Source organism: Nyctereutes procyonoides, unplaced genomic scaffold (genome assembly GCF_905146905.1).
Source record: "Nyctereutes procyonoides isolate TBG_1078 unplaced genomic scaffold, NYPRO_anot_genome, whole genome shotgun sequence".
NCBI classification, from domain to species: domain Eukaryota; kingdom Metazoa; phylum Chordata; class Mammalia; order Carnivora; family Canidae; genus Nyctereutes; species Nyctereutes procyonoides.
The window spans coordinates 1,764,736-1,782,359 of record NW_026575052.1 but is presented as its reverse complement, the minus strand read 5'-3'; the positions used below and the strand labels follow the sequence as shown (position 1 = coordinate 1,782,359).

General features: G+C 49.4%; 1 protein-coding gene across 1 annotated transcript; it reads right to left on the bottom strand.

Annotated features, from left to right (window-relative positions):
• Positions 1-8,217: 8,217 nt before the first annotated feature.
• AADACL3 (arylacetamide deacetylase like 3) lies at positions 8,218-17,311 on the bottom strand. Its single transcript, XM_055332833.1, has 4 exons — positions 17,074-17,311; positions 14,288-14,504; positions 12,691-12,754; positions 8,218-11,268 (listed from the first exon to the last, which is right to left on the bottom strand). The coding sequence occupies exons 1-4, from the start codon at positions 17,236-17,238 to the stop codon at positions 10,494-10,496; spliced, it is 1,221 nt and encodes a 406-aa protein (XP_055188808.1). The 5' UTR covers positions 17,239-17,311; the 3' UTR covers positions 8,218-10,493.
• Positions 17,312-17,624: the final 313 nt, after the last annotated feature.

Here is a 17,624-nt window from a genome sequence, read left to right as displayed (position 1 = left end):
GATTCTTCAGGAGCAAAACTGACCCCTTCAAAGCAAATCAAACCAACAATAACCACCACAAATGCAAGGCCAGAAGGTCCTCGTTTTAGTGGTGTCACCCCGTGAGAAGCATCATCCTTGGGGCACACTTACAAGGGTGAGTTGAGATGATCTCATTCTTTTTTTTTTAAGATTTATTTATTTATTTATTCATGATAGACATAGAGACAGAGGAAGAGACACAGGAGGAGGGAGAAGCAGGCTCCATGTCGGGAGCCCGACGTGGGACTCGATCCCAGGACTCCAGGATCGCACCCCGGACCAAAGGCAGGCACCAAACCGCTGAGCCACCCAGGGATCCCCAGATGATCTCATTCTATTACTAATTCTATTACTCTCAGGCTGATGTGCTAGGCCCATGTGGAGACATTTGTATATATTCAGTCATTTAATTCTCACAGCCACTATGAAGTAGGTGCTGGTATTATACTCATTTTATAGATGCGATCAGTGAAGCAAAGAGAGACTAAGTAGTTGTTTAAAGTCACATATGGGGGACAACTGGTATTTGAATCCATTCTGATTCAGGCATAGACCCCTGGGTTCCACTCAGTGCCTGCCTGCACCTTTGCTTAAGGGGTTTCCACAAAAAATCCCATCTTTGTGCTCAAACTGATACCATGTGGTTTATTCAGTTAGTCTTCATTCACACCCACAATCATTTTATTGAGCACGTGCTACATCTTGGGCATTGAGCTGTGGGTGTAATGCATCAGTAACTAGACCAGAGTCCCATTCCCACAGGGGGATCCCACTGAGGTTCAGTGGGAGAAAGGCCATTATTTTGTTTATTCACTAAGCAAAAATAAAAAGTCAGGAACCACCTAATTATCTATCAAGCGAGGACTGGTTCAATAAATTGTGACACATCCATAAAATGAAGTATTCTGTAGCTGTTAAAAAATGCTAACACAGGGGATCCCTGGGTGGCTCAGCGGTTTAGCGCCTGCCTTTGGCCCAGGGCGCGATCCTGGAGTCCTGGGATCGAGTCCCACGTCGGGCTCCCGGCATGGAGCCTGCTTCTCCCTCCTCCTGTCTCTCTCTCTCTCTCTATCATGAATAAATAAATAAATAAATATATATAAATAAATAAATAATAAATCTTTTAAAAAAATGCTAACACAGAAAGATGCCTATAATATGATTGAATTAAAGAAGTCGAGGGATCCCTGGGTGGCGCAGCGGTTTAGCGCCGCCTTCAGCCCAGGGCCTGATCCTGGGGACCCGGGATCGAATCCCACGTCAGGCTCCCGGTGCATGGAGCCTGCTTCTCCCTCTGCCTGTGTCTCTGCCCCCCTCTCTCTCTGTGTGTGACTATCATAAAAAAAAAAAAAGGATGTAGCTCCTTAAAAAAAAAAATAAAGAAGTCGAGCCCTATCGTCTCACTTGCCACAAATGAGGACATCCAATTTCAGGTGGGCCATTCAGAGACCATATTTTCCAACAGCCTTTAAACAAAAATACAGGAACTCCAAGAAACTATTTTTTCCCTCTTGAACTAACCATATGGGGGAAAGGACACAAAGACGACACCACAGAGCATGGCAAGCCTCTGTTTGGCAGGGACTCCAGTCTGGGCACTCGAGCCAGGAAGAGAGGATGTCCTTCCAATCCAAGTACAGGGGGGTCATGTGTTCTGTGTAATTCCATTTTTAAAAACTTTTCATATAAAATATAACATAATATTGGGATCCCTGGGTGGCGCAGTGGTTTAGCGCCTGCCTTTGGCCCAGGGCACGATCCTGGAGATCCGGGATCGAATCCCACGTCGGGCTTCTGGTGCATGGAGCCTGCTTCTCCCTCTGCCTGTGTCTCTGCTTCTCTCTCTCTCTCTGTGACTATCATAAATAAATAAAAATTAAAAAAAACATAATATGAACAAGTACATTAAAAATAAAGGTACAGATGAATGAATTATGGTAAAGCAAAACCCACAAAATCAGCATGGAGGTCAAGAGGAAGAGCAGTACCCACGCTCCAGAAGGGCCCCACATGCCTCCTCCCTTTCCAACCTGACTTCTGTAGCTGCCACTTCCTTGCTCTTTTTAAATACGCTGAACACCAAAGGATGCATTTCTATACCCTTATGCTTCGCCTCGCCTGTTTGTAGAGTTGGAATAAACGGAGCTGTATAGTATTCATTTGAGTCTGATTTCTTTTCTGCCATATATTTAATATTTTAAGATTCACTCATGTTGCATGTAGCTGTGGTTGCTAGGACCCTTTTGTACTGTCCCCTGCTGCCCAGGTCCAGCCATTTCTCTAGGGCAGTGGTTCTCAAATGCCTAGTTTCTTAAAAGTTATTGAGGAACCAAAGGGGTTTTGAAATATGTACTGTATTGTGGTCTGCGGCCAGGTCATAGCAGCCCAGGGGAGCCAACTGTGCCCATTTCTTCCCAACACTACATCCTGTAAAATCACTTTGGTAGCTCGAAATCATTCATGGTGGGAATATTTATATCACAGACTGGGCAAACCCAATAGGTTAACATAAATATATCAATTATTATTTATTGTTTTCGAAAAATTCCATCTGTGGTGATATATTGTTTTGTAGAAAGGAGAAAATCTAATCTCATATGGATATGTAGTTAGAAAAGAGAGAAATCTTTTAATAGACTTTGCAGCTAATTGTGGATATTCTGATACTACAGCAAAACCCAGTGAGTGGTAGTTTCTTAAAGGTCAGTTACAACGTGGAATCTGAATTTTTCAGTCAACTCTCTGAACTCTGTTACATTAAAATCCATGGGTTGCGCTTGTGTTTTGGGCAGATCTTTCAGTTATGTGTGATTTTGTGGCATTGTGGTGGTCATTTGGAATACATTGGTATCTTGAGCCATGCACATCTTCCAAACGTTGGCGTATTATATGATATTTTAAAAATTGGGTCACCTGGGTAGCTCAGTGGTTTGGCATCTGCTTTCTGCTCAGGGTGTGACCCCGGGGTCCTGGGATCGAGTCCCACACCGGACTCCCCACAGGCAGCCTGCTTCTCCCTCTGCCTGTGTCTCTGCCTCTCTCTGTGTCTCTCATGAATAAATAAATAAATAATATCTTTTAAAAAACTAAAATGAACCAGATTTTGTCTTTGTGTGTGTGTGTTTGTTTGGTAAAGTGTGTTTTTCTAGGAATTTACACATTGCATCTAAATTCTCAATTTTTAACAAATGTTATTCATAAATTCCTCTCATTATCTTTTTGATATTTCTAGGGTCTATAAAAAGTCCCTTTTTATATTTCTGGTATCTACCATTTGTGCTCCCCCTTTTCTTTATTGGTCTTACTAGATGCTTATCAATTTCTCAGTGTTTTCAGAGCCCAAACATGGCATTATTGATCATCTCTACTGTGTGGTTATTTTATATTATATTTTATATTTTAGAAACTTTTCCCAGAAAATATAAGAAATTATATAAAGATAATATATATATATATATTGATGTAATGCTTAATCTTTCAATCATTTTAGGAAATTCTCAGCCATTCTATGTTCAAATATCGCTACTGCCTCCTTTCTCTCTCCTTGCTTTCTGGGGCACCAGTTACATATTTGCTACACCTTCTCCCTGCACTTCTCAATGCCTCTTGTTCCCTCCCCTGTGTTTTCTACCTTTTGTCTCTTTGTGCTTGATTCTGAATAGTTTCTTCTGGCCTGTATTCCAGCTCACATATCCTCTCTCTTAAAAGGTAGAATTAAACCCACCCAGTGGATTTTTAGTTCCATCTGTTGCATTTCTCAGCTCTAATATTTCTGTTCGATTCATAGATATGCCATATTTACAGTTCCAAATTTTTAATTGTTCTACATTTTTAATTTTTAATTTATTTATTTCAGAGAGAGAAAGAGAGGGAGCAGGGAGACAGAGAGAGAGAATCTCAAGCCAACTCCCCACTGAGCACAGAGCCCAACACAGGGTTTGATCCCATGACTCCGAGATCATGACCTCAGCTGAAAACAAGAGTCAGATGCCCAACTGACTGAACCACCCAGGCACCCCCTACCTTTTGAATTTTTAAATTACCACTTTTTGCCTTCCAAATTTTCAAATCTATAGGTTTATAGATTATGCTTACATATTATATTTAAATGTACAGATTATATTTATAAATTGTGTATAGATTTACCTATTCTACTTATATAGATTATATGTATAAATATATTTATGTAAATTTTATCTCCCTAGACATAGTAAGCATAACTATTCTACTGTATATGACTCCTTTTATTTTTTATTTACTCTCTACACCCAGTGTGGGTCTCAAACTCACAACCCCAAGATCAAAATTCACACGCTCTTCCAGCTGAGCCACCCAGGGGCCCTCCTTTTTTTTTTTTTTTAAAGCTGTTGTTTCTGTGGCTTCTTTTTGCTAGTTTTTCTTTTCTATGTACCTGGTACCTGAAAAATTATTTGCAAAAATAATGTAGGATGACATTATCCTCCTGCAGAGATGACTGTCATTTGCTTTTCTAATCACTTGTGGACATTAGAAATTGGAGATCACGTCCATCTAGTTTAGGAGCAAACATTTTTGGTCATTGTATGATCCCAATACTGTGTGCTTAGCACTCTGTTAAAGGAACTACAGCAAGCTCTGCAAGCTCTGAGAAGGACCTAACCCTGCTTGGCTTTCCAAAGAAAGCAGAACCTAAGATGAGTCCGGAGAGAGAGATCGTGGATTGACTTCTCCCTTCCTGGTCCAGCATGGCCTAGAAACACTTCTTGAAGATGACCAATCTGCTTTGGGTCATTTCACAGAGAAGATAATGGTGGTGGGTGTTAGACTTGGAACTCAGACACATTTGGCTTGAACTTCCAGATTGCCCAAGTCAACCTTGGTTTCCTAATCTAAAACCTGGGAACGAATACCATGTGCACCATGAGATTATGAGAATGCAACGAAATGTCATCTATAAAACACTTCATAAGATGCCTGTCACAATAAGGAGTAGATAAATATTCAGTTCCTTCTTCCTTTTGTGCCTAAGCCAAGTTTATTTTAGTGACAAAATCCATTCCTTTCCCTATGATAGAGGAGCATATCTGGAAAGTTGGAAAATATGAGGGCTCTTTCTTATGACTAGAAATGCTTTGAAATGGAACCACACACTGTCTTATCTGATTCAACTCTGTGCAGTAATTTGCAAGACAACCAGCTACGATGTTGGGGCAGAGATATTCTATCCAGGGAATAGAGCAAGCCATGGCAACCGTGGGAATGAGGAGCCAATCTGCTGGCTTTGGCATCCTTTGCTTTCTTCTATGGGATGCAAAGATGTTTTGGAGGCACCAAACCAACAATGTTGCAGTCTGCCCCAACTCTTCAGCTGACTCTTGTAGAGGTTCATTTGAGTGAAGGAACTTTCCTTTTTAAAATACAAGCATGCGGTTGAGCATCTGGCTTTGGCTCAGGGCATGATCCCGGGGTCCTGGGATCGAGTCCCACTTCAGGCTTCCTGCATGGAGCCTGCTTCTCCCTCTACCTATGTCTCTGCCTCTGTGTGTGTGTGTCTTTCATGAATAAATAAATAAAATTTAATAAATAAATAAATAAAATAAAATACAAGCATGCCATACCAACTTGGTCTCACCCAGCTGATTCTCAAGCCAATTGATTTTCTTTTTGCCTTTGGGATTGATGGTTATAATCCATTGATTTCTCTCCCAGTTGAGATCTTCTGGGGAAAGGGAATGGGACAGACATCTCGGTAGCATCCACCAACATTTAAAATGTGCCCAGTTAACAGTTCTCCTTGAATCCATCACAGAATCACACATGCAGAAGGGGGCGTGTGCCGACACATTTACTGTGGATTTATTTATGAAAAACTAGAAAGAGATCAAAAGTGTCTACCACTTGGGAATGGCTAAGAACTATAAAATAGCCACATCAGGGAATACTATGCAGTAGCTAAAATGAGTAAGATAAATTTATATTGTTTACTAGGCTAGACCTCTAATGTGTATCATTGATTCAAGTGTCACAACATGTACAGAATAATATCTTTATGTACCAATATATGCAAAGTCATCCCACAAAATAATGCTTTACATATCTGTGTATGTAAAAGCATAGAAAAGGCTTTAAAAGATTGGAAGACCACCCTCTGTCAAAAAGGTGACAGTGGGTACCACCAGATATAAGCGGATAGAGTGAAGGAAGGGTGATCAAAAATGACTGTTAGCCTTATCTCCAGTATTTGAAGGTTTTATTTAACAAGATAATATTGTGAAGCCTGGGTAGCTCAGTTGGTTAAGCATCCGACTCTTGATTTCTGCTCAGGTCATGATCTCAGGGTTGTGAGATGGAGCCCTGTGTCTGGCTCTATGCTCAGGGGCAGAGTTTGCTCTTTCTCTCTCTCTCTCTCTCTCTCTCTCTCTCTCTCTAAAATAAAAAAAAATCTTTTAGGGGCACCTGGGTGGCTCAGTCGGTTAAGCATCTGCCTTCGGCTCAGGCCATCATCCCAGGATCCTGGGATCAAGCCCCATATCGGGCTCCCTGCGCAGTGGGGAGTCTGCTTCTTCCCCCTCTCTCTCTTCCCCTCCCCCCACTCATCTTCTCTCTCTCTCTCTCTCTCTCTCTCTCGCTTGCTTTTTCTCTCTTTCTCAAATAAATGATCTTCTAAAAAAAGGAAATGAAAAGAATATCTTTGTGTATCATGTATATAATTTAAAATTAATTTTTTAAGGTAGAATGGAAATCTTATGATTGAGAGCATGGTAAGCTGTAATATTGTCCAAACAATATCTGATGCCCCTCTCTGGGGAGAATGATGCTTCTCCGTCTCAACAAGGTCAGGCATGGCTGCATGACTTGGCCAGAGGAAGATGACCAGAAGCTTGAGGAGCCAGCATGTGATTTGCCATATTCTTGTCTCCTCTGCCATGAGACTGGAGACATTTAACAGACAGGCTGCTCCATCAGCCTGGAAGCTGGAGAAGACAATTGTGGAGCAGAGCTCCAGCTCACCCGTGAAGGCCGTGTGATGTGTAATGTGAGCAGGAATTAGACCTTTACTGTCATAAGCCACTGAGACCACGGGGCCACTTGTCATTGTGGCAAAACCTAACCTAGCCTGACTGACCAGGGATAACAGAGAGCCAGCAGTCACTCTGGAGCAGGGAGTGCAGGCAGAGAGGGAGACAAGGCTTGGGGCCAGAAAGGCAGGGAGGTCCTGAGTGGGGGTGTGAAGAACCCTGAGGGAGACACCAAAAGGGAAGTGGGGAGAAGAGCAGGAGAGACGAATTTTGCCCATTTTCCAACTTTGCTTTAGAACTTTGTCCTCAGTTGCCTACTGACGAATGAGAGCAATTTGGGATGCAACACATTGTCCTTTATCAGATGACGTTTGCTCCCTGGTGGTCTAGTGGTTAGGATTCGGCGCTCTCAGATGACGTTTGCCCTGGCCTAACTGGTAGATCTTTTCAGGGGAGTCCTGGGAATTTACTGAGAAAACACTTGGACAGTGTCAGGGCTTAATAGTATGTAGTTGTCCGATCGCCCTGAGCTGGTATTAGCTGGGCACCGCGGCTACAGTGACCAGTTCTAAAGTCATTCAGACTTTGACAAAGCTACAGTCAAAACGGTAAAGGAAACCAGGTGGCAAAAAAATACCTGGCTCCATCAACCTGACTCAGATCAAACAATAGCAGACACCTAAGTGGATGGCAAAGGACTCAAATAAGCTCATATGGCTCAGTTGAGTCTTTTATTTTAATTCTGGATGATGGAAAAGGAAAGAGCTAATGGGCCACGGGGCACAACAGAAAGGGGGTGTTGTCAGATGGATCAGGGTTGCAATGCACAGTACCCGGCCAACGACGCATCCTTGAACCTAACAGGAAATAAGCAGTATTATTAATGGCTCTGGGCCTCCATTTCTTCATCTATTAAATGGGTCTAAGAATACCTACTTTGTACAATTCATGTAAGGAACAAATAAGTGTGTTGTGGGGGCATATTAAATTAAATTTAATAATTAAATTTAATAATTAAATGTAATAGCTGGCATATTAAATTAAAATATGCAGATCATGACCTGCTGAATGAGGAGAAATAAGCTACCCATGTGGGGTTGGCACGTAGCTCCCTCAGCATCCCAGCTCCCACCTTGGGGAAGTGGAAACCCGGGGTCGTTTTGATGGAAGGTGCAGTTTCAATACACTCACACGAACGTAATAGACTCATGAGTTTTATTGCTTACAGATCCCAGAAACAGAGTTGGGGGTGCGATGAGCCAAGGGAAGGGCAGTCCTCTATCTCAGGTCTCAAGCGAGCAGGAGAGAGAGCAGGGTAGAAAGCACCTGCTACTGATTACGTGGCTGGGGCAGAGATCACTCACTTCTTGAGAGGGTGGCCCTAAGTGGCTATTCTAAAAGGTGCCCTGGGAAAAGTAAAGTGGGAACTTATGGCAGGAATTCTAAACTTGAGGTTTTTATCTACATGTCCAGACTGTGGAGCAGGGTTGTCCTGCTGTAGAATGCCTGGGCGGCAACTCGAAATAGCTGTTTTCTCATCACAGTGAAGTAGAAATTTAAATCCAGAGATACTTCCAGTCCTGAAAATGTAGCCGACTCATCTCCTCTAGGAACGCTCCTCGAGTGGCTCACACGCTCCTCAGCACCCCGCAGTCGAAGAGCTAGCCACCCAACTTCCCAGAAGGTCAGCCCGGTCCCTCCGCCTATGTCCAGAGATGGAATGAAGCAATGAAGACCACACTCCAGGAGAAGCGCCTACCCAGAATCAACCCACAGACCTCTTCTAGAAGGGACCATGCTCCTTAGATCTCAGTGCTGCTCAACAGCTGAGTGGCCACCAGATGAAGCGCCTTCAGCGAGTGGTTCCTATTTCTCCAACAAAGACACCTACTGGCCTGCCATGAATGGATCCAGAAGCCACCAAATGGGATTCCTCTTTGCCCCACGTTTCAGCACAAACATTCAACTGAAAGCAAGTTAAGGGCATGCATAGGGGCCTCTGTGCAGTAAACCTGGGCCTCAGCCTACGAAAACCGTTAGCCAACTAGGAGCAGGGCCTCCAGAAGACCAGGTAGGACCAGCCTGGGAACTTGCACCAGCCCTTTCCTGGGAATATTTATTCCTCAGGGACAAGTGGTCACCTTGCCTAGTACCCCTTGACATCTCCTGCCATTTCCAAGTACTCTGACTCCGGGTTCACGTAGCTTCTGCAGCAGAGGAAGCATTGATAAGCACCCAGCGGAGTAAGCATTGATGTCTACCGTAGAAGAGTTAAGTGCTGATGTGAGGAAAGTCCTCCCTCCCTCCCTCCTGTTCTGCCCAAGCATGGGTGGAATGGACCCCACCCTCCACTCCAGCTCGGGGCTTAGCCCGGGTCAAACCATTCCATTCCCTCGGTTGTGGCAACTGGACACACCCCTCAGAGAGCCCACAGAGCCACAGAGTTACAATGTGGTTTCTGCTGGGATAACTGGGAATGAGGCAAGTCTATAATAACGGACTTGACTCCAGAGAATGTAAGTGTGCTCAGGGCCATCATAGGCAGAGGCGACGGGGAAATAAATGCAAAGGAGCGCAGGACGGAGGAAAGAGGAAAAGGCAGCTGGTGGCACTGTTTGAGTTTCTGGATCAAACCATACCTGATTTATCCCTGGAACTCACAGCTACCAATAGGTTCTTTCTCTGATTTAGGCCAGTTTGAGTTGGTTCCATGTCTTCATTTTTTTTTTAATTTTTTTATTTTTTGGTTCCATGTCTTCAAACAGAAATCGTTTCTGCTGACACATCTTCAGTCCCTCTGGCTCCTTGGACTCCGAGAGCTCCAGGGCACCCCCGTCAGGCGGCTCTGGGCTGTCTTCATCTGCCCCTAGGTGCCAACCATTATGGGAAACCTATCCTTTCTCTCCTAACTCTTCCTGCCCAGACAGTTAAGATTCCGAGCTCAGAGGCAGAGGAATAGCAGGGGAAATGTCACTGTGTACCCAGGGGAGGAGAGGGACACCTGTTTCTCCACCTCCACCAGCCATCGAGAACACCAGAGCCCCATCCTCTGAGCTGGACTGAAGAAAGCCCTTGGGACTGCACATGACGTCCCTGCTTCATTCCAAAGCCAGCTGTTGACGTGTGACGCTCCTGCTCCTCGCAGCCTAGACCAACCTGAACGCTCCTCGGGGAAGCCCTACTTGATGGTTCACTCTCAGGTGACCGCTGCAGACCGTCAGCCCAAATTTTCCCAATGGTGATCGTGAACAGAGCGCCACCCTCCCCCCAAACCCGTCTCTCCTACTTCTCTCCCTTCAGACATCAGAAAGCTGCATTCCACAGTTCTAGAACCTGAAGCAAGAAGGCCATGGCAACCTCGACCCCCTCCCTAGCCCCGCTCAGCATCACCTACGGCACAATAGAGAGCCCTGCCGGGGAACTAGAAGCTGGTGGAACGTGTACTCTCGTCGCTCTAGCAGGAAGGAAAGATGATCACAACCTCTTTAGAAAATGGACTAGGGAATCCAGAATCCTCGTGGAGCAGGGGAATTGCAAACACCCCATGTCTAAGGTGCTAAGCACCCCATGGAAACCATCCTCCATGTGGTACCAAGTCACCGGGACCCCCAGGTCCTCCAACCGCTTCTTGTACAACAGCGAATCGTCCCGGAGAAGGTCGTACTCACAGCTCACAATGCAAGCCTCGGGGAGCTGAGATATGACCTCATCTTCCGCAATCAGGGGTGAGTTCAATAAATGCAGAGCGAGGCTTGTCTCCAGATAGGCAGCCTCATTGAGGGGCTCTGGGAGCACTGGCCGGTAGGGTCTCTTCTTAAACCTCTCTGGGATATTTTCAGTGCCCAACCATTTTCTATACTTTTCCCAGACTTCAGCAGGCAAGTGGGCGCCTTTCAGGACGGTGCTTTTCCAGGAGGGCTTGATATCCAGGTAATGGTGCCAGCAGTAGAAGGCAAAGTCTCGACTGGCCAGCGGGACGTTCTTGTTCTGCTGATAGGAGGGGAGCTGGAAATGCACAGCCTGGAGTTGGGCATAGATCAGGATCTGAGCACGGATCTTGGGGAGATCCGGGCAGCCCAAAAATTTTTGACAGACTACCGTTGCCACTCCCCCTCCCACGCTGTCACCGCAGACCACGACCCGATCTGGGTCCACCCCGTACACGTTCAGGGACTTCAGGAAGTGGGTGGTGGCGGCGAAGCAGTCTGTTAGCGCCACCGGGAACTTATGCTGGGGCAACTTGCGGTATCTAGAAGAGGAATCAAGAAACAACAGTTTACACCCAGCACCCTAGCAGAGCCAAAAATACCCGTGGCTAGCGTCCCGTAGGCCAAACTTCTTCCATTAACTTCTCCTGCGGAAGCCCGAACAGGTGAAGTTAAGGTATGAGGTTCAAGTGAAGTGATAGACATGAGGACCACAGCGCCTGGCACCTAGGCTCGGTGAGTGGTGGCTGCTGCTCCATCTGCCTCGATGCCCCTTTGGGGCGCAGGCGGTGACCACAAGAGCCCTGTCGTTCACCTATTGGCCAACAACTTACCAATCATCAAACACGAACCCATCTTTCTGAACCTACCTGCTGGTGCCTCCTTGGCTCACACTCGTCGCCTCTTATGGTTCTTTTATGAGCAATTCCAGGTCTGCCTGGGTTTCCACTCTCAGTAGCCCTGCCCTGCTCGTGGGTTTTATGGGAGGAGCTTGTAAGGTCTAAGCACCACGGGGGGCAGCAGTTGGCTCCCCCAGGCCGGCGAGTCCCCTCCGGACCATTGCTGCCCGGCAGGTGCGCCAGGCGAGGGCCGGAGCTCCATGCTCAGGTTGCTGCCATGCAGGCCCACCACCTGGCACACTAGGCCCTCCCTATTTTTCAAGAGATTCCAGAAATCTGGGTGTCGTGAGAAATGCTACCATATTTATTTATTTATTTATTTATTTATTTATTTATTTATTTATTTATTTATTTATATATCCTATGGGCTCAACGAACTTTTTCCATTATGATGCCTCCTGTTTTAAGCTACCCTAAGTTCATGCTGGGACAGCAAGGTTTCAACCCCAAGACCTTGTCTACCTCGGATTCATAAAATAATTTTCTTGCAGAAATTTGCTGGCCCACGACGTCGTGGTTCAGCCCCACCAGAGCTGTAAGGAGTATCGTGGCCACCACCTGGATCAAGACATCCTCCCCCCTGGAGCAGAGAACTACAACGTGAGTGGTGTCCCCGGGTCCCGCTCCCTCATCCAGGACCGATTCCTGTACTTTTTCACTCTAATTCAGCCAGCTGTGCCACAGGGGAAATGTATTCCTGCCAAGACAATGGTACTTCTTTATGGCCTGTGCGGTTAAAGGCAACCGCAGGGAAGATTAACGAGGAGGGACCACCTGCGCCCGTGGGACCGCGTGCCCGGGGCTGGGGGTGGGGAATGAGCCACAGCACCCCAGGGACAGCCGGTCACGCGTATTCAGTGTGCCTGATGTGGAGGCTCAGGGAAGGGCCATCCCGGTGTCCCCGGCGCCGTGTCCACCAAGGCCTCTTGGAGGCTCCAGACTTCTCCTCGAGGCTGCTCACGGCCCCTCCCCTGCCCTGGAGTCCCCGTGTCCCTCCAGGTCCCCACCTGCCCCGGTCCCGCCTCCCACCCAGCACCGAGCTCCAGCCCCCTTCCCCGTACTCACCCCACTGCTAGAACCACGGAGCCACTCTTCTTGCACAGTTGACAGCAGATGGCATAGTGGGTTTCTAGAAGATAGAAGGGCTCTGGCGTCCACCCAGAGGCAGTGGCTTCCCGCCCGGCCGCCACCTTGGGCTGCCCCTTCTCCCCGCCGCCCGCCTGCAGGGGACCCGGGCTCATCCTAATGAGCTTCGCAGACCACCTCCCTGCTTCCTAGGCTTTCTCCTCGGCCCTCCTGTCCCCACAACTGCCCCTTCGCGTCGCTCGCCCCCCAGCGACTGCAGTTTCTTCGGAAGATCCCTGAGCTGTTGGGCCAGCGGCACGTGCGGCGCGTCCCCCTGGCCCGAGGCCTCCCTGGAGGGGACACAACGGTAAGAGCAGGGCCGTGCGGGGCTCGACAACACGCGGAAGGTGCTGCCGCGCTGCCTGCCGGGGGATCAGCGACTGTTAGCAAGATCACGTACGGCCGATCGACACGCAGGCCAAACCGAACCCACGGCTGCGTTCAGTCCTTTATTTTTCCAAGGCTCCTGCAGTGGCTGCTGGCATTCGTTCAGAAGGCAGGGCTGGAACCAAATGAAAGTGTCCCCGCCCCGAGTTCATTGGGCACCCGTGTAGGGGAGGTGAAGACTATAAAGTGGTCTCAGTTGTGAGTTTTTCCTCTCATTAGCTTTGCTCACATTTCTGGTTCTCCTGTCTGGACCAGAATATGTCCCGGGCAATACCAGGCATGAAACAAAAGCACGTGCTTTTTTGTTTGTTTGTTTTTTACTTAAAAAAAAAAATCGGGATCCCTGGGTGGCACAGCGGTTTGGCACCTGCCTTTGGCCCAGGGCGCGATCCTGGAGACCCAGGATTGAATCCCACATTGGGCTCCTGGTGCATGGAGCCTGCTTCTCCCTCTGCCTGTGTCTCTGCCTCTCTCTCTCTCTCTCTGTGACTATCATAAATAAGTTAAATTAAATTAAAAAAAATTTTTTAAATCATTATTTCCAACTAAATAGAGGTGGTGGTTGTAGACCACTGTGCATGTACTAAATGCCACGGAATTGTACCGTTTAAAGTGGTCAATTTTAGGGGCAGCCCGGGTGGCTCAGTGGTTGAGCACCTGCCCTCGGCCCAGGGTGTGACCCCGGGGTCCCGGGATCGAGTCCCGCCGCATCGGGCTCCCTGCGTGGAGCCTGCTTCTCCCTCTGCCTGTGTCTCTGCCTCTCTCTCTCTCTCTCTCTCTGTGTCTCTATGAATAAATAAATAAAATCTTTAAAAAATAAATAAAGTGGTCAATTTTATGTCGTGTGAACTTCATGGATATACACAGATACACACGGGTTCACAGATGCACAGACATGGATTATGTGCGTATATATATAATATTCCATACACAGGCCTCCTTACTTCCAGAAAGGGAGCAAGACATTCCGTATCTTTGCCACCGAAATGATCCAGGACCCACTAACCCTCTGGATGTGCCCTGTCCTAGCCCGGCTCATCGCCGCCAGGAGGGTGACGGGAGTGTGGCCTCCTGCTGGAAGGTGGGTTCCCCCCAGCCCTGCTCCGAGGCTGCCCCATGACAGGTGGGCGTTTAAGGGAAGGATTCTTACTCAGGCTCCCCATGACTGCCCCGCCTCCGTGGTAGAAGACGATGCCAGGCCTGGGGGTGCAGGACAACCCCTTGGGCTGGTACAGCTTCACGGGGACTGTCCCGAAGCGGAGATCGGTGACCACGACATCCGGATCCTCCTTGAGTGGCACCAGATCATGCACGAAACGGACAAATTGGGGCATGGAACAGATTCTCAGCTTCTCGAGAATTGTCCCCTGTTGGCGAGAGAAGAGGGAATGAGGCAGGAAGGGTCTCAGGGTGTGACACAGCAGGGGCGGGGGTGGCTGGAGGGCAGACGGGACCACAGCCCTGCTCCGCCCCATGGGCCCGAAGGCACCTGCAGTAGCCCCACCCCACCTCGGCCTACATTGCCCCTCATCCCCTCTCCCCCGGACACCTGACAGCCAGCCTCTCCAACCAGGCTTCTGGCCACCCCACCAGGGTCCCTCTAACCTGGAACGCCCCCCACCGTGGCCTGGACATGACCTCGCTTTCCCAGGGACCCCTCCCGGACTAGCCTGGCCAACATGGCCATTCCAAGCGCTAGTTGCTATTAGGGCCTGATAACTGCATTGTGGTTGTTTTTTTAAAAGGGGAGGGGTTCTTGTCTTTAAGAGATACCTACTGAAACCTTTTGGATAAAATATGAGACCCAAGATCTGCTTCCTAAGAAATGGGAAGGAGGAAAAAAATAATAATAATAATAAATTAAAAAAAAAAGAAAAGAAATGGGAAGGAGGGAGCGGGGTGGGGGGTCACAGGTGAAACAAGATTGGCCAGGAGTCGGCAGCCAGTGCCAGGGGTGGGAGCCCAGGGCGTCTCTACAGTAGTCTTATCTTCTTTGCGGTAGGTCTGGAAGTCCACATAACAAAAAGTAAAAATAGACAAAGTGTTCCGTCCCGGGCACCCTTGCTCTGTGCCAAGGCCACTTTGGCTTTCAGTGATGCCCGTGGACCTCACACACGATGTTTTCGACACGTAGAACATGTGGGATTACAGAGGAAGGTGACGGTTCTTCAATCGTAGTCATCGGAACAGGTAGGTAGGCGTGCGGAGGGATGGGGCCTGCGCCTCCTGGTCAGGACACCGAGTAGCAAGAGCTGGTGGCCCGTCAGCACTATTACAAGCTCAGAGAAACGAGGCGCACACACAGCTGCTCGCAATATCTGCAGCAGACGCCGCACGCTCTGAAGGTGTCTGCGCTTCCCCTCGCTTAACAGAGCCTCGGCCGCTGCGGTCGCCACGCGGCCGGTGGCCCTCACTCCTCACGGAAGGGGACGCCACGCTTCCTGCAGAGGCCGGTGAACATGGAGAGACTTTTACCTCCCTCCAAACTGAGAGACCCCTCGCCTTCGGGCGCCCTTGGGGATTTGGGGAACCTTGGCCTCAGAAGCCCTGCCGCACCCCCTGCCCGTGCCCCGCGCCTCCTCGCACCTGCCGCCCCGCAAATCAGCGTGTTCGTAGTGGATTTGCTGCTTCTCACTGTCCCCCCACCGACACTGCCCTGACTTAGACAGGCTCTGTCTGGGACTTCCTTTCTCTTGTCCATCCTTGACCCCACAGCGAGGACCGGCGGGCGACACATAGCGGTCATGCGACACATCTTTGTAGAAAAGAACCAAACCAGGGGCACCGGGGGTGGCGGGGGGTCCGCAATGGGCCTCTGCCTTCGGCCCAGAGCGTAACCCCGGAGTCCTGGGATCAAGTCCCACATCAGGCTCCTGCACGGAGCCTGCTTCTCCCTCTGCCTGCGTCTCTGCCCCTCTCTCTGTGTCTCCCGTGAATAAATAAATAAAATATTTAAATTTTTTAAAATCAACAAATAAATAGCAGTAAGGCTGATACTAATGGAGGGCTTGCTCTGTGCCAGGTATCCTAACCCGCACGTGGGATGGCTTCCCTCCCCGGAGCCACGCTGCCGGTTATTTCCCCCTCTTCTGTTATTTCCCCCTTTTCTGCAGATGGGGAAACCGAGTCACCACATTTGGGAACCCAGACTACGGACTATGAGGGCCAAGGCCAGGAAAACCACGACAGATCGAGTCTCCCGCTTTTCTAGACGCCGACCCCGCAGGTAGGAATCATCCACCTGCAGGTCCCTCTCCTCCTGAGCACGGAGGCTGGCAACCGCTCTTCCTCATGCGAGAGACCTAACCTTCTGGAGTCCCAGCGTCACCACCGGTCCCCGTGGGCAACGTTGATGCCGATTCCCCGGGATCCGTTTCTATCTGTTTTATTAAATGCACACCCCAGGAACCACGCACAGAACCCGACTGTGTCATATGAGTGGTTGCCCGTCTCTCCAAGGTAACAAGACGTATAGAGACAGGTCATCTAAGCTCACATTCTGCAGTTTTGCTCATTTGTACTAATTTGCGAATTGGCCGCGTGTCTCTTTGCTGTCGCTGGTTCCAGCAGGTAGGAGGTGATGGGGCTCGAACTTCAGAATAACTCGCTCCTAACTCGACAGCACGTCGGTGCGCGCTGTGCGGACAGGAAGCAGGGCGAGCAGAGCAAGGGTGGGTTTTTTTTTTTCCTCTTAACTGAGAAAGTAAATCATCTTTTCCTTTGGTGGCTGCGAGCCCGGCGCAGCTTGAGCAACACCCCCGAGGGCTCGGGAACCTGTTGGCTAATGCGTTACCCAACACGGGCGTGCAGACCCGCGGACAACACGGGCAATGCGCTGCCGCGAGCGCGGTGTCGGCACAGCTGGACCCTCCCGGTTCGCACGTTCCCACCGGGCCCTCAGCCCTTGGGAGGAGGAGGACAGAAGCCACGACTCACCCACGTTATCAACAGCTCCAGGAGGCAATGGAGGACCCGCAGCCTCACAGGGTGGCTGACGGCCGCGGGGATGTCGGCGCGGAGGAGGTGGCTGCAGACTACCCAGAGCCCCACCCCCAGGGAGAAGGCGCAGGCCGCCTGCAGGACAACCAGGAGCAGGGCCATCGCTGCGCCAGCGCCGGCGGCCCAGCGGGAGGCCGTGCGAGAGCGGCCACGGGCCAGCGCTGGAGCCGGTGATGCTCCCGCACTTATACACCACACCCTGCCCTCCCCACCTGCCCGTCCCCACAGCATTGGCCAGGCCAGGTGAGTCACAGACTCAGGTGAGGACGTAGTTCTAGGACAGGGCCCGTGCGGAGGACACAGAGGCTCATGCAGCCTGACTCAGCTAAAAAGGAGAGCTCCGGAGTTCCAGCGAGCGTCCCGGAGTGCCCTTCCCGGAAATGGCCCTGGGGAGGTCACCCTGCACATCACAAACACCATTCCCTCCCACTGCGCTCTGCGGGTACCCACCACCCCCCTCATTCCGCTCTGGCCACACTTGCTATTCC